This window comes from Typha angustifolia, chromosome 15, assembly GCF_048772165.1.
Source record: "Typha angustifolia cultivar Huaian chromosome 15, ASM4877216v1, whole genome shotgun sequence".
Taxonomy (NCBI): Eukaryota; Viridiplantae; Streptophyta; class Magnoliopsida; order Poales; family Typhaceae; genus Typha; species Typha angustifolia.
In genome coordinates this window covers 21692540-21710859 of record NC_133253.1, presented here as the reverse complement: position 1 = coordinate 21710859, position 18320 = coordinate 21692540, and the positions used below count along the sequence as shown (strand labels likewise).

The following is an 18320-nucleotide window of genomic DNA, read 5'->3' as shown; positions in this document are numbered from 1 at the left end:
TCTTACTTTCCAGCTTAAATATTCTAAGGGGTTGACTCTCGCTAATCGATAGTAAATCGCATATTGTCCGGCGAAACGACTATCTGATTGTCTGGGATCCACGAACTAAGATCTCAGGTGTGGGCTCTGCTATGCAATAATATAAATATCCTCTGCCCCTAACCCTAGCCGAGGAAATGTCGGGTACTGTCGAGGCGAAGAGACCATTCCCTTTATGATCGTGCTTTAGTACTAATAGCACGATAAGGTAAACATGATTAGCATAACGTAATCGTAAGAAGGGTAATCGTATCTAAGCATGCGGATGAATGCATATCACAATTAAATTTATAAAAATTATGTCAGGCAGTATGTTAATCAAACAAGTTTTAGTATAATAAACGAATTAGCATGTCATAGATGCTCATGTTGTCACCGATCACATTAAGCGATAAATACAATAGTTGATAGACCATCTGCATGGATTTGGTAAAATTCTTAACGATGAGCAGTCCTTACTTTAATCATGGTCGGCTTAGGGGTGAGCATTGGTTCTAGGGTGCTCTGCGACGGAATCACCAGGTCAGAACCTAAATTTAGGGGGTAGTGAAAGAGGGGACAATTAATAATAATAAAAATAATAATGAAGAGGAAGAAAAATCGGGCGTAGTGTCACGACCCAAAATAGGAATCATGATCGGCCATGCATCTCAATATGCTTGAGATGCACAAAGCCTTATTAATACTCTCTACGTGTACGATGGCAAAATAAATAAATAAAATGAGAATGTGCTTTATTAAATTTTATAACTAATTGCAATAAAGATAAAACAGTGTTAATGTTTTTGAGTCTCTAAACTAAATGAAGAAAACTTCTTATCTAAAGCATAAAATCAAAAAGAGCGGAAAGGTAGATAGGTGAATTCTAAATGGAGGTGGAGTCCGGGTACATCTCGCTCAGTCGCCCCACTGACTATTACTTGAAATAAATAAACAAATACAAAAACAATAGAACCCATGAGCCAACAACTATAGCTCAGTGAGTGGAATCCACTCGAAAACCAAATAAATTTTAATTCATATTAATGCTGAATAAATTAAACTAAAAGCAATAATATCCATAACAATATGCAATAGACATGCTCTCTAAATAATAATAATGATAACAATATAGAGATATCACAACTTGTAACCTTGCACGTTTTCAACATATTAACATCTTTTGATATTTATACTGTCATGTGTTTCAATGGGTCTAAACCCTGTGGATCCACATCAACTAAAAGTCACCTCGAGATGACGCTCGAGACTTTTCTTCATAGTTGATCCGATTAGGATCATCAGAGGGTATTACCATGTGATCAACACACTCTGTTTTTTCCTCTAACCGTTGAGAGAAGTTAGAGTCACATATGAAATTTTCTCATTCATCCTAGAACTGTTCCCTAACCCCGCCAGAGTCACCTAAGAAAGTCACCGCAGTGATCTAATTTAGGACTTTCCCCTGGACTTCCAGATAGATTTGAGTCACCACGGAAAATCGCAAACGATTTATACCAGGACTGTTCTCTAAGTCGTATCAATACTAGTCTCAATTTTGTTTTCACAAATTTCAATATTTGCGCGAAGTATGGTGATGCACTGAATATAATAATTAAATACACACAGAAAATAAAACAATTAAATTTTTGCACGTATGGATGAAATAAATAGATTTGCACACAGAAATTGCAATAATTTAATTTTTATACGTAAGGGTGAAATAAATAAATTGCACACAGAAAATTTACATGGTCTGACTAAGATACGAAATACAATAAAATAAACATGTGAGTGAACCTACTCACCTGAGTCTAGGCAAGACAATCGAAATCTCAAATTTCTAGCTCACGTACTAAAAATCACCACCTTAAATAATAAATAATAATAACATTTTTAATTAAAACAAATATTAAAATCTTTATATAATTTTAACCCAAAAGTAATTAATTTGGGCTAAAATAAGTCCAAATCAGTTGGGCTGGGCTACAGTTGGCCCGCAGCCCACCCAACTATCACTTAAATGGATTGGGCCAAGGCCCAATCCAATTAGCTAATGGAACCGGGTCGGGTTCCTTGGATTCGGATCCAACCCGACCCGAATCCAAACACTAAAAGGGAGAAGATCAGACTCGGGTTGCCCGAGTCTGATCTTCTCCAAGCCGAATAGAGAGAGAGGGAGAGAAAAAGAGAGGAAAAGAGAGAGAGGAAGGGAGAGTATCGGCGACCGCCGCCGTCGGCGGTCGCTAGTCAACTCTAAGCTCCCCCCCCCTCACAATCACGGCCACAGCAACCACACGAGGTGGAGGAGAAGAAGTTGCCGACGACGACGACCACAGCCAACTCACGATCGACGGTGATTAGAGCCACGGGGGCTCTCCCAGAAGGCAACCGTGGTGCAAGGCCAACGGCTTGGAGCCCTTGAGCACGAGCAGCAACAATCCGTAGCCGCCGGCCGGTGTGAGTTGTCGGCGAAACCGACATCCCACAATTTAGGTATTTTCACTTTACCTTATTATTCTTTAATTAAATTTGAGGGGTGGCAGAGTGCTTATCAACGAGTCGCGTGGTGGTCTCCGATGGCTCCGGCGGCGCTCTGGCAGGCCGATTCCACGGCATGACTCCGACGGTAAGGAAGAAGAAAGCGAAAGAGGGGAGAAAGAAGAGAGAGAAGGGGAGGGGGCTGAGATGGTTTAGCAGAGGAAATAATTTTTTAGGGTTTTAATTTATAGATTATAAGAAGATCAACTCTAATCCGATTCGGATTAGAGAAAATCTTCCCTGCACCTCGTCGCGTGCCAGAGAGGGAGAGGGGAGGGGCTGCACGTGCAGAGCACGTGCACCCTCCTCTCTCAACCCCTATTTTTATTTTTATTTTATTATTATTATTATTATTATTTTTTTTTTTTTTGGTTCTGACAACTATTCCGAATAAAAAGAAATTTCGTCCTCGAAATTAAGATTAGTGTAGTAAAAGGATAAGGTAATACCGTAATAGACCTATGAAGATTGAGGAAATAGTTCTGGATGCTTTTCCCTCATTTCATCTTCACGCTCCTAAGTTGCTTCTTCTGGCTTATGGTTTTGCCATAAAATCTTCACGAATGAGATAACCCTATTTCGAAGAGTTCTATGCTCAGTCTCTAGAATTTCCACAGGTTGCTCTTCATAAGATAAATTTTCTCGGATTTCCAAAGGCTCGAAGTCGATCACATGGTCTGCACTAAGCACATACTTTCTTAACATAGATACATGAAAGACATTATGTACTTTAGATAACCTAGGTGGTAGTGCTATCTGGTATGCCACCTCTCCAATGCGCTCTAACACCTCAAAAGGTCCAATAAAGCGAGGACTTAACTTGCCTTTTTTTACCAAACCTAATCAATCCTTTCCAAGTTGACACCTTTAGGAAAACCATGCCACCCACTTGAAACTCAAGGTTTCTTCTTCGGTTATCAGCATAGCTCTTTTGACGGCTTTGAGCTGCAAGAAGCTTTTTCTTGATTTTAACAATTTTCTGCGTGGCATCTTGTACTATATCAGGTCCCAATAACTGTCTTTCACCAATCTCAAACCAACAAAGTGGAGATTTGCATTTCCTACCATACAACGCCTCGTAAGGTGCTAGCCCCAAACTCGAATGGTAGCTATTATTATATGAGAACTCCATGAGTGGAAGATGATCATCCCAATTTTCTTTCCATTCTAAAGAACATGCTCGCAACATATCCTCAAGGGTTTGAATAGTCCTCTCGGATTGTCCATCAGTTTGCGGGTGATAAGCTGAACTGAATCTCAAACGTGTGCTTATAGCTGAATGAAGGCTCCGCCAGAATTTAGAAACAAAACGAGGATCTCGATTAGATACAATAGACAAAGGTGCGCTATGGAGTCGAATAATCTCTCTAATATAAAGTTGTGTAAGACGATCTAAAAAGTAAGTCATACGAATGGCCAAAAAATGAGCAGACTTAGTTGGTCTGTCCACGATCACCCAAATTGCATCATGATTCGATCTAGTGCGGGGGAGTCCCGAGACAAAGTCCATAGTCACATCCTCCCACTTCCATTCCGATAAAGGCAAAGGCTGTAACATCTCTGCAGGCTTTTGGTGTTCAACTTTAACTTGCTGACAAGTAAGACATCTGGCCACAAAGTTAGTTATGTTTTTTTTCATGCCATTCCACCAAAAGTTTTCTCGCAAATCTCTATACATTTTTGTACTGCTTGGGTGGATACTGAATCCTGAACTGTGAGCCTCTGACATAGTTTCATTCTTTAATTCATCACTGGCTGGGACACAAACTCGATTCTGGTACTTGACTAGTCCTTCATCTGATCTCGAATAGCCATGAGCTTCTCCTTTTTCTAATCCTTCCAAAATCTTCTTAAGGTTGGCATCCTCTAATTGAGCAGCCTGGATGCGATCTAAAAGTGTAGGTCATAACATTCTAAAGTCCAAAATACAACGCCAATCATAACACTCTCGCAGGGGCTCAATACAACTAATAGACATAACTAAAATAAAGGCAGCTACTCTTCACTACTCGCACTTGCTTTTTCTAGCTCTGAAATGATGCCACCAAGAGGTGGTGAGCACACAGCTAAGCGAATAGAATTCAGGCAATCTATAACAATAAAATCACAGGTGCATATCCAATGTATGCCTATAGTTGCTAGCAATAACAATACGCTTGTTTAAATAACTTATCATGAGTTACTAAATTAATGCAATCAATAAAGACTACACGTCATTATCTTGGAATATGCCAACTCCTAATCATATCAGTATAAGTCTACACAGAAATAAAGCTTGATACAATCTTTTATTCATACAAATCTCAATCATAGTGTTTACATGTTATGCTTAGAAATAAAAGAGTAGTTTAGTCATTTCATGCACACCAAGGCATTAATCATGTTTCGTTATAGCTTACCGAGCCATTCACCACACAGTATAGATATTCTCAAGAAAATTATTCATCACATAACCATCTATCATCTCATACATCGAGGAATATATACACATCTAGCGGTAATGTCATCCACACATGCATGACGACACTATATGTGACCGGTTGTTTGTGGCCATCAGATTAAGGACCCTGATCGTGGGGCCATATCTCATTATCTCTAAATCATCACCGCCCTCAACCGGAGAATTAGGTGCCCTCGGCTCATCAATGGATGCCCTAACCCTGCCTCGTCGAGTACGGTTAGAGATATAACTTCACCTTACAATCATGTTCTTCTATCATCATAATCTAGTTCTGACTATGCAGTATAATTATCTTAATGCCATACAGGCTCTCGACCTCAGGTGTAGGCCGCTAATAATATAGTCATATATGATACACTCTATCCTTAACCCTGGGTTGAACGGATAGGGGCACTGCCTAGTCAGAACCTGACTACTAATGATAGGTGAAAATGGTGCAGTGTTTATGAGTGTATAAGTCATATCATAGTTATCATGATCGTTACACTCTATATTCACAACAGATATTTATGCAAGAGTTTATCATACATGATACATGTAGAGCATCGTTACACTAATGCATATGCTAACATTAACATTCCCATAATATCATGATGAGTAAACTATCAATAACCGCACATGTCAAGATATATCATGGTACACTAGATGCATGCATTAATACTAATATTTTCTATAGTGTCATAGAACGTATAATAGCTGCAACTACATTATTCTAGACTTGTATAAACTCTACTCGCTTGGGGGTTTTCCATAGTACTCTAGTTTTTCTCAGCTAGTCGGCTCCTCTGGAATCCCAAAATTCCCCTAACGCAGTGTTGATCCTATTAATTCACGCAAGTAAAGCCATACGTAAGGTTAGCGAATTAATAGAACTAATTACTTTATTAGAGAATTTAGGTTTTAGGTATATACATGGGTCAAGAGTTCCTTAGGGTGAGTTCCATGTCATCCTAAAATTCACACTATTTAGGTGATAATAATTTGTCTTTAGGGGAATGATTAGGCTAATTAATCAAGTGGAATAAAAAAATGGGGCTATAGGGTCCAAATGACCCCAAATGGGCCTAGGCTGGGGTGTTGGGTTGGACCCAAGCCAGCCCACCAAAGTTGGGCTTAGTGGGCTACGGTCTGAACCGTAGCCCACTAAGGGGATGGGTGGGGGTTAAACAAACCCCACCCTCCCACACCATCTCCTTCCGAGGGAAGGAGACAGAGGGGAGAGAGAGAAGGGCCCAGCGTTGTCGGTGGCCCACGCCGCCGGCAGCCCGCCCTTGATGTCGGCGGCCCGTAGCCCCCACCGGGGCGGGCGGCTGGCCGGAGGGAAGGGAAGGGAAAAGAGAGGAGGAAATCGAGGAGAGGGAGAGACGCGACCACCATCGAGGTTGACGACGCGATCACCATCGAGGTCGACGGCGTAGCCACGCGGCCGAGATAGGCAAGTACGGGGAAAGAAAGAAAAACAACAAAAAGAAAAAAAAGATTTACCAAGGGGTCGCGCGGTTAGCTTCGTCGGCCGTCGGCTCGGGGCTTCGTCAGCTCTGGCGTCGGCAACCCGAGAGAAGGTGAGGGAGGGAGAGATGGTGCGGTGGGGGGAGAAATATGGGAGGTTGGGATGGTGGCGTGCACGGCAAGAGAAGAGGAAGAGAAGGAGAAAAAGAAGAGGATTGGGGGTGGCTGGGGCGCTGGGACGCACACACGCGCTCGGCGCGTGCGTGGGTCCCTCCCTCTTTTTTTTATAAAATTTTTAGGGTGTTACACTCTCCCTCACTCTTGGCCCGACAAAGGAATTAGGTCGAGCATGAGGAGGGAAGAAAGGGAGGGGTAAGGGTGGGCACATGCCCCGCCTCTCCCTTGCTCTCTCTCTCTCTCTCTCTCTCTATATATATATATATATGTTTTGGGTGTTACGAATGTACTTTGCTTAATTCAAATGGGTGGATATCAAAACATGTTTAGCTTTGTTAGACAAGAATTATTGTGAGTTCTCTGTCTTTGTATTTATTGTTTTGTTGTACTATGCTTTCTGTAATTGATTTTTTGAAGAATTGATATATATCTATATTTTATTTAAAAAATTTGAACTAATTAACATGTATGCTAGGAAACTTCATTTTTATGGAGAACCATTTAGATTGAGAATAAAGAGCAACATTTGCTTATATTATTATAGGCTCATTTTGTATGGAGGACCATATCAAGATCTTGTTTGACTATTTATGTTGAGAATAAAGAGCAACATTAGCTTATACTTTCATGTGTTGATAATTCTCATCACTTGATTACCACAGTTATACTATATCTGTATCTAACTGAATTTTTCCTATTTGTACGCCTTTCCAGAGATTTAATATAAGTGGTACTGATTTGGATGACTTCTTTGGGGGCCCAGCCTTTCTTGCATGGTCACGCATGGCCAACTTGCATGGGTGAGCACTGAATTATTCTTATGTTTGACATTTTGATTTTCTGTAAAAGTCTACACTTTTTGGTTCATTTATATTTTGCTAAATATATCACGATATGAAATTGGAAATCATGACATGCAATATACTCCAATAGACTTGAGATACACGAAATGTTAACATTAACTTTCCAAAATCCACAATATGAAAGAACTCAATATAAATTAATAACTCCAAGTTAATTAATAAAAACTCTCAATGTAATAAAGATGCTCAAAGTTAGACAAACAATGTCTTTCAAAATAATATTAGAACAACTAATGCGACTAAAAGAGAAACCAAATACCAAGTATAAATAAAAAGGTCTTAATGGACCAGTTTCATTTGCCACGTTGATAAGCATATAAAATATTAAGAGAGTTTTATGAGCTAACAATTTTAGCTCAGTGGGTGAATCTACCAATTAGCAATTGAAAACCATAATTCATAAAGCATGATTGTAAAATCCAAATTTCAATAATTTATAATACATTGATAATACCAAGCATGCTCATAACAACAATAATAATGCAAGTAACAACCAACAACATTCTTAAATTTTATTATTTGTACTTCTCAATCTCAAATAAATGTCATATATCTCATTTTGGGTTTGTTCCTATGGATTCACATTAACTAAAAGTCGCCCTTGAGATGACGCTCATATTTTTTTCTCGTAGCTGCTCTGATTAGAATCACCGGGAGATGTTATTGAGAGATGACGCTCACATCTTTTCTTCTAATTATTGAGAAAGAGATTAAAGTCATTGCATGGAGTCTTTTAGTCTAGCTTATGACTATTTTCTAACCCCGTTAGAATCATTTAGAAAAAGTCATCACAGTGATTGAAATAGGTTTGTTTTCTGGACTTCTAGATATAATTAAGTCACTACGGAAAGTGACGGAGCTATTTATATCAGAATTGTTCTCTAGTCCTACTAATATTATAGTTTAAGTTCGCTAGCTACTGATGATTAATATACTTGCAGCTTGCACAAAAGATAACAATGCACAAAGATAATATGATAGCTTATAACGTAAAACCATATATAAGTTTTCACAAATACAGGACGAAGGAAATTATTAATGAATCCACTCACCTGTGGTCCAGGAGAAAAGTGTTAAGATAGAAAATTCTAGGTACGAGGGAGAATCATCATCTTTACTCATAGAAAATAACTATTAATTTTTATTTAATCAAGAGAACTTTCTAATTGGATTTTGGTTAACATTAATCGTAGAAGACTATTTGTAATAGTTCATAACTTGGTTTACTTTGGTTTTGAATCATGTTCAAACTTATTTATGTTTGAATTAGTTTTAAATCTAAATAAATTTTAGATCTGAATTTATCTCAAATATGGACTTAAACTCATACTACATTAATTCTACACCAAATAACTTAATTCAGATCTAGATTAGATATGAATTAATTTTAAGTTGGATTAGATTGAAAAAATTTTAAAACAGAATTTTATCTCATATTATTTCAGATCTGAATCGATTTCTAATTCTCATTGATTGATTTCAGAACATAACCGCAATATAGAGACTGAGTCACTACCTCTCACGCTAAATCAAATTATGATTTGGTTACCTGACAGAGAAATTCTCGAGGTAGAAGATGGGGTCGTTTTCTTATTCGCTTTGTTCGACACTGTAGCAATGCTACAGTGCTGTCACCCTATTATTTCTTTTACTCTTGACTGCTGTGTAGAGATAAGAAGAAAAAGGAGGGTCCACGACTAATTTATAGTGAAGTGATTGGTTTAGGTTTATGACCCAACTCAGGTGAGACAAGACCTCAAGTTCGATTAAGCTATCTAATTGACCCAAATAGAGTTCGGGTTAAATCATAACTAACATATGTGAGCCACAACAACAGAAATTTCTGAATTAGACTCTATTGAACACAACTGAGTGGATCAATTGAATTTTATCTAACTTATGTGGCAAATGGGTATAAGATCTAACCTCATGATCAAGATTGCAGGGTGACCAATCAAACGGCCAGGACTTCATGCCACTATTTGATTTCCTAATTAAACCTATATGATGACCCATTTACCCCTATACTAGCATTTAACTAAACAGTAGAAAGATAAATAATTGGTAAACTTATTTAATGTTATGCTAATAAAAAATAATTCATAATTGAAGAAATTTTTGGTTATTACAGGATAGTCAATGTAGATAGTCTTACTCTTTTTTGTCCTTGTTCCAACTAGATTAATTATGTTGCTTTCTTGTACTAAAGAAAAACAAAAGGATCACAGATTTACAGATATGTGAAACACCCTTTCGGCAGATAGTAGCAGTATTTATGCTTGACTCGGGAGTTATGCCCAACGTCATCATTTTATAGTGGAGAAGAAAAAGAGCAAGTTGTCTAAGCCTACCACTTTTAGCTTTGGTATATACTAGTGATAGGCCCTGTATGTATGCACAGAATCTAAGACTGACGTTTTTCTTGCACCAACCATGACTGTTGATGCAATTTGTGTAATATACAAGTAATTTTTTATTTACTACAGTTTGGCAAATATCATTTTTGTTTTCTTTGTCTTGTTGTCCAATGCCCTTGAGCTTAGCCTGTAGTACTATTCTAAGAGTTCTTAATATCATAATAGAATTGCAGGAGCTGCCTAAGTAAATACCTGTCATTTATCAATGGCAGCTTGACATTTTGTATCATCATAGAACTTATGAGGAAGATGTATTTATGTACTTATGTTTGCATCATAGAGGAATTATTTATATCTTCAGCAAAGATCACATATTCAGTTGCTCTCTCTCTCTCTCTCTCTCTCTCTCTCTCTCTATGTCCAATCTATTCATTTTATGTTTGACATAAACTATAATTTTTTCATTTTATTCCATTTATTTATCCTAGTATATCTACCTTTTTTTTCATACTTAATACATAAGATGGTTTATCATAGATGGGGTGGACCACTTCCTCAAAGCTGGCTTGACGATCAACTTTCTCTTCAGAAGAAAATTCTTGCTAGAATGTATGACTTTGGGATGTCTCCAGGTAAAGTTCATGCTACCATTCATTCTTGAGTATAGACATGCAAGAATGCATAATTTTGGATGTTTTAGTAACTTTTGTACTACCATTCCTTCTATAGTGCAGTCATCATGGATTAAAATAGATACAAATTGACAAAGTGCCACAAAAGGATCCCATGCAGGTGGCCTATCAACAGACAGTGTTTTGCCAACACATAATCCCAATATTGTCTAGTGTGCCATATGTATGGACAAGCCATAGATGTGCTTTCTTATGGTATTGACACTTTGCTGGCAATTAGTTACCGACATGGTACATGCTGTGTGGCATGGTCCCTGTTGCATAACAATTAAATCCATGCATAGAATCTTTATGGAATATTATCATGCTTTGGTGTTACGTGGGCTTCTTTTAGGGTTCCAAAGTTTGTTTGATGGATCCCAATATATTCTGCATCACATTCATTTAGTTACTAACTCACCAATTTTTCATTTTATTCTGAACTTATAAATTAGTTGACTGAGAGCAAGTATACTCAGTTATATACAATGCTTCGGAATTTGATCATGGATCCTTGTGCCATTGGAGTGAAGGGCACATGGCACTGGAGTGGAGCCTTCCAAGTCCAAGTCCTGCATTCAATAGGCGATCCACAGTGGTGGATCTCCCTGAGGGTAATTGACTAATTGTCATGCCACCGCCACAATAATCCTTGAAGTTGGTGATATTCTTAAGATTGCAGCAGATATATAGTTGTTAAAGAAAGATACAGGAAGATATTCTTGGAAATTGCGATTCCAACATTGAACTGAGTTTTAGTCTCATTGTTGACTAACTTATCTGTTACAAACCCACATGCAAAGTTTTTGGTGTTATTAATGCTTCCTCCTGTAGAAATTAGCTTCTTTCTAATCATCAGAGGAACTCTGGTATAACTTTTTATTGTGGTTCCTCTGACAGTTCCTTGAATCCATCTATGTGACGTATGCTAAGTCAACATTTTCAACTTGCTTATTATATGTGGCTTTTGCCTTATGCCTTTTGCAATCTTCTACTTCTTGAAATCCTTAGTACTTGTGATGCTGATACTTGTTGGGTTTCATGCCCACATCTTTTTCTACTAAAAAAAGTGATCCAGTACCAAGTTTTTATGCACATATCTTGTACTTCTCTGAGGTGACCACAACAAATCTTTCAGACCACCTTCAGGCCATCTGCTGTATCATTTCATTAATTTTCCTGTAGCATTTCTTTCATTGCACAACTATATTTTTCAATGTTGGCTATCCATTTATATCCTTTATTCACTATCTATTCGCATGACTGTATGCCTCAGTTTCCTTTTTTTTTTTCCTGTATTACTATGTAACATGGCTCTTAATCAAGATGCTGTGCTTTTTTAAAAAAAAAAAATTTCTTTCGGTTTGGTACTTGCTTGACCTTATTTTGATCAAGCTTCTAAAACTTAGTGAGTCCATTTCCTATTTGGCTTGATATATATCAATCTTTTCCCCGGAGAGTGTACAACACAGTTCCTTAATTTATGTAGAAAAGTAGAGGGGCAGCCTACTGCAGAAGCTGAGCAGAGTATTTTCATTTTTTACTTCACAGAAATAATCAGATTCTGTTTGATGTTTTGCTTTTGACCAATTCTATCAATTTAAGTATCTACTCTTTTCAAATTTTTAGTTTCAGCCTTCAAGTACTCCTATATGTATTCCTCTAATTGCTTGTCCAGAGATTGTTTACCATTTTTTCCTATACATATATATATATATATATATGTATGTATGTATGTATGTATGAAATATGGAAAGCAAATCTGGTCATTTAATGCTCCTTCAGAATTACTTTTTGTTATATATCATTTGGAATGATGTTATATAGTGGTGGATGTGACTACTTGAACATCCTTTTAAAAAAGATTTATTTGATTTAAATTTATGCAGTTCTATATGTCACTACAATAGGTTTCTTATTTATCTTCTGCTTGCAGTTCTTCCAGCCTTCTCCGGAAATGTTCCTTCCGCACTAAAATCCAAATACCCTTCAGCTAAAATTACCCACCTTGGTAATTGGTAAGGGATAAAGTAAATATTTAACTATAACGTCATGAGGTTCATATTATTTATCTTTGCATTTTAGTAGATTATGCAATTATAAACATTGAAATTGTCTTTCAAGACACATAAATTTAACTTAAAATGTATCGGGACAACACTTTAGATCTGCAAATAAGAAAAATTAAAGAACACAAAGTTCTTTATAGTTCTTTATAGTTCAACTTGTATCCTTCTATTCTCTCCTGTAAGGGTCAACCTTCCTCTGGAGGTATCTTGATAGGGCCTTGTTAAAGCTCTCTTCTGATTAGTAAATCCAAGCTTTGGCTTAGTGGCATTTGTAACTTCTACTAACCTGTTGGTCCTTGTACCACTATTTTATTTTTACTCGTGATTTGCAATTCCTCTTCTGATTAGTAAATCCAAGATTTGGCGTAGTGGCATTGTAACTTCTACTAACTTGTTGGTCCTTGTACCACTATTTTATCTTTACTCGTGATTTGCAATTCCCACTTCCCTATGGAACTTGTCTGCTGATTAATATGTTACAGTTTGATGCATTTTGAAATTAAACTTTTAGCCTTTTATTATTGTCTTGTTGAGGTAAGCATAGTGTCTAAAACATGTATGCTGAACCGTTGATGCATGCATTCACAGACTATCGACAAGATTTTGTAAGACCAACTATTTCTAAGATGACATTGTTTTTTTTTAGATAGCAGCAGTTAACACTCTTTGTGCTTTATTGTATTGAACCAGCAACTATTAGGCAAACGGCAAAACCACTACCACTGGGATGTGACTTCAGTAATATGTCTAGATATTCATTATTGTTGGAGAGTTTGTCAACCATGTCCTTGAGAATGCAATGGAGCAAACTATTAGGCAGATTTTTTTCCTCAATTTTCTTATTTCAAGTAAAGAGAAGCTGCATTAGTTTCAGGAGAAACCTTCCTTGATAAAACATTGCTTAGTTACAGTACAAACTCTTTGGTCTTTTGCTTGTGCTCCTCCTATGCTTAAATTAATCATATTAATTATGATTTAAAGTTTAGTGACATAAATCTCTTTGGGAGAATTAATATCTGTGGTTTAGTAATTGAGTCTTATTTTTATTCATCATGAACACAAATTGACACCTAATTATGTAGTTACATTGTTCTGAATTTTGGTATGTATCAATTCTTCGAGGCTGCTCATGCTTGGGTCATTATATTAGTTATTTTATTATCAATTGATTTTATCTAACTTTTCTAAGATATTTTGAATGTCTATGCTTGTCTATAGTATTAAAAGTTATAGCTACTTCTTCATATTCTCATTTCATTTGTCTACTTTTCTTTTTTAATGTTTAATGTGCAGGTTCACAGTTCACGGCGATACAAGGTGGTGCTGTACATATCTTCTAGATGCAACCGATCCTTTGTTTATTGAAATTGGGAGATTATTTATAGAACAACAAATTAAAGGTAGAAGCTCCAATTGCTGCTTATTTTCCATTTGTTTCTTGATTCTTGGTATGGAAGATCGAATTTTGATGCTAGAGGTAGATGCCTTCTATTCTTGGAACAGTATATATAATATTTAAGAACAAAACGAACAATTAAAATTTTATTCTTTGTATTAAAAATAGTTTAAGAATTTAGAATTAAGATAACTGTCTATTTTTGATGTATATATTATGAGGAGAAATATATACATTATTGTAATTAACTTGTTCTAACCTTAGTCCATGTTACTCTTATTAATCCTCCTTTTATTTTTATTTGGCGCTCCAAACTGGGCCCAAACCACTTTCCCTCTCAAAAAAGAAAAAAAAAGTTTCCACATATACCTTATATAAAGAACTATACAAAGGACAGTTTCATAGTTTGCATTGTCGACGTTCAGGCTTGAAGTAGATCATGAGAAATGACTGCTTGAAGTAGATCATACTGAGGGTCAAGAACAAAGAAAGGAATTCCATCAAGACTAATTATTCAGTTACTATTCACTTATAGTTATAGTTCTGCATTTAGTGGATGACTCTTTTATCCTATTTCATCCAGTAAGCTAGCTGGATCTTCCTTTCTTGATAGTTGATACTCCTTTTGATCTCAGGTTTTGCATCAGAAATTGTTATGTTGTTATTGAGGACTGATGCTACACTCATAATGTTAATGATATGCTAGTCTGGAGTGGAATTAGTTAATGAGAACTAGAAAGGGAATTAATAATTGTTAGAAATTAAAGACGTATGACTTTCAGTTAAAATCCAGTTATGTTCAGTTATGATAAAATGGGAGATGTAAGGGTTTCTAGTTGTAGGGAATGGAGGATGACTGTTGATTCCTGGTTCTGCCAAAAATGGGAGGATTTAGGTAGTTTTACTTGGCGTGCTTGAGCTTGATGGTAGAAGCATAGAACTGAAGAGTGCAGAGACTGCAAGTAGAATTTAGAATGAAAGTAATATGGAAAGGTTCTGAACTTTTGATGGATTTCTATACATTTTAAATTTTCATTTTAATCATGAGATACCTATGAAGGTCATTTTTCATTTTCAAGTCAGGTCAGTTCACCTGGGTTTTAAAATTTCTTATATTGACTTATTGAGAGCTTCATGACAGATATTTTGCCCATCTGAGATTGTACATCTTAGTAAAAATCAAGGGAGAGAGATCCATTAACATTTTATAGAAGAACTTATGAAGGTATTTATAGTTTGAACCCTAGATAAAACTGGTAAGTTGCTCTTTTTCTTTCATATTTTGTTCTATCTCTTTGCTTCTACATTATGGTCTAGAAGTTCTCGTACTCTTTAAGCATGGTGACATAAACAGCTTGCTAGTGACTAGCTTGGTATATCCTCTTTCTAGAATATGAATATGCAATCAGTTAGATGTCTAAAAAACTTCTGTGTTTTATGCAGAATACGGTAGGAGCAGTCACATATACAATTGGTATGGATTTTTACCCTTTTTACTTCAATCCCCATGCAATGTTTTTGCTTACTAATGTTGTATTCTCCTACTTGTCAAAATTGCATAAAAATGGATTTTCATTGTTTTCAAGATGCTGTTCGCTTTCGCCAAATAGATCTAATTCATTGTCCACATGGGAGCTCTATCTCTTTCTTATCTGGCTCTCTTCCCATGACATTATATTTATCTGATAATCTATCTTTTGATTTTTTTTTCCATAAGATTGGAAACTGGTTTTTAGCAATTACTTTTTTTTTTCTATAGCTTGAACATATGATACTTTAGGCATGTGGGGCAAGTCTGCAAATATTTTTACACGATAATTTTTATGTGTAGGTTTCAACCCGCTGAGAAGTGAGAACCATATCAAAATTATCCCAACTTTTTTGAAACATGAAGTCATGCAATCCAGAAAGAAATCAATTGGTCGCTTGACTATCCCAATAATTTGATCTTGAAAGCACTTGGGCTTTGATACTAATTAAAAGAGCGAGAGAATTTGAAAAGCTCTGATATGAATTGAAAAATTCTCCAAGCCCACTACATATAATGCGAATTAATCACATATACATAGCGAGTGTGCAAACCTAAAGATTTGTCAATTTCATAAATCACAACTAACAACAATAATTATGGAACCTATTCATACTAGTTAATAATGATTCATGGAAAGTAACATATGTAAAATCTAAAGCATAGTATGCAAGATAAGGCAACTATATCAACACAAGAATCACAATGCACACACACCAATTTTTACGTGGAAATATCTTCCTCTTAACAGAGAATAAAATCACGGATCCAATCAAACACGGATTAGTCTATTGCAATAAATCATAGTTGCAAGAAAACTTACAACCCCCATTGCTAAAATCCATGATTATTGATCGAAGTACTTCTTGCTCGCTGGACTCCATGATGCACCACTCCAATTTCAAGTAGATTGACTCCAATTGACGTCGCTCGACTTGGATCTCGCATGTCTCGTTGTGTCAAGACGCTGAACTCACAACTATTGTGGATGATAAAGTTCATTCAAAATTCTGACAATAACCAGCAAAGTAGAAACAATCTTGGACTTTGATCTCCTTACTTAACTTGATAACTCTTTGGGAATACTTGCACTCATGAGATCTACCTTGAAAAGCTTTTAAGGACCCTTAAATAACTGTAGGAGTTCATCCTCAATTCGGACCAAAAGAAGCACAAAAGGACATACCTGTTGGAAACTAAATATTGCAGCTTCACAAAACTGAAATCTACTATGTCCGAATGCCGAGTATCCTCTTCAGACGGACCATAAACGATCCTTATTAAATCTGTGCCAATGTTCGAATGCATTATGTGTCATTCGAACGCTGTAGTGTATTCTCTATACTTTTGCAACCTAGCGTTCAAAAGTTCTTTAAACACTTTTCAAACAACCATACAACACATTCCGAAAATATTTGTTCGAAGTCCATTCGAACGCCCTTTGAACAATTTAATCTAGATAAATTGTCAGTATTTGAATGATCCCTATCTGATAAAACTGTTGAAATGCACTAACTTGACATGTCTTCAATCTTCTCCGCTGATTTGATCCCAAGTTTGTTTGTGCCTTAACCACATACATGGCATCTAATGCACAACTCAATACAAGTGCTTTTGTTCATGAATTTGCCATTGATACATGAAACTAATGGACCTTGACATTCTGATGATTTTGCTAATATGTTTCAGTTCCATTAAGAATTCATATGACAGGGAAGGTGATAATGTTTGATAACAATTTTGTTTGACTTATAGAGTTATAGGACATAAAATTACTTGAAGAGCTGATGAATGCATTTTTCCTCTAATTAGTTCTGAATATTTTGATGGGCTGTATGTCCATCTCCTCAAGCTCTCTTTAGTGCAAGGTTCTCTATCTGTCTATCATATTGAGTGACAGAAGAATTTTTAATTCTAAAATGTTCTTTTGTAGTATTTTCATGCAAAGAGCTGAACTAATTTGAATTGTTCCATTCCACTGTACAGTAATTGCTGTAGTCTACTTATTTGTTTTGTTTCTCATAGTTCATATATATTAGCAAGTTTTTTTGCAACCCACTATGCTTCTAAAACTGATAGAATTGAAGATTACACTGCTAAGATGCTTTCACCTGATTAATTATTTCTTACTCGATACTTGAATTGTATGATGAAGTGATACTTTTGATGAGAACACTCCTCCTACAGAAGACCCAAAGTATATATCTTTATTAGGTGCTGCAATATATAAGGGGATGCAAAGCGGTGATGCTGCTGCAATTTGGTTGATGCAGGTGAGCATGTTGTGAAATGCTCAGTACCTATGTTTTGTTGAAATTATTGCTCTATGTGGGCTATCATGCTAGGATTAATAATTCAACATTTATCTTGGCCGATAAATATCTGACAGTATACGTGCAACCCGTGCTAATTGGGGTGCACAGGAAAATATCCTTGCAAATTTCTATTGTGGTATCTATCGATCTGCTAGCTATTTGTTGATGTTTGTTTGCTACTGTGCTATATATCATGTGGGTGCAACAAGCCACATGTTTGACATGCCTTTATGGAGCCTGGTGGGCTTGCCACCTGGGGCACTAAAGGAATGATACAAGTATTCCGGTGATCCCCATGATCTGGGTCTGAGCTGTTGAAATTGGAATAGGTTTGGCAGTGGATCACAAAATCTTGGCGATCTTCTAAATGACTTCATTGGTTGCTTTGTTTTTCATTTAAAACTACTTTAACTTATTGAATTATTTCTGCTTTAGCTATTTGATAAGATTTGTCGAAGTTGATATTCATTCTTTC

At 36.4% G+C, this 18320-nt stretch overlaps 1 protein-coding gene across 1 annotated transcript in view; it reads left to right on the top strand.

The window, feature by feature from the left end:
- Positions 1–18320, top strand: part of LOC140777504 (alpha-N-acetylglucosaminidase-like) — a 34117-nt gene that overhangs the window by 5259 nt on the left and 10538 nt on the right. The window contains exons 5-10 of the mRNA XM_073121662.1: positions 7361–7446; positions 10404–10498; positions 12474–12555; positions 13900–14006; positions 15446–15476; positions 17686–17803. Of these exons, the coding sequence (XP_072977763.1) occupies positions 7361–7446; positions 10404–10498; positions 12474–12555; positions 13900–14006; positions 15446–15476; positions 17686–17803 (519 nt within the window). The remainder of the gene's footprint in view (positions 1–7360; positions 7447–10403; positions 10499–12473; positions 12556–13899; positions 14007–15445; positions 15477–17685; positions 17804–18320) is intronic.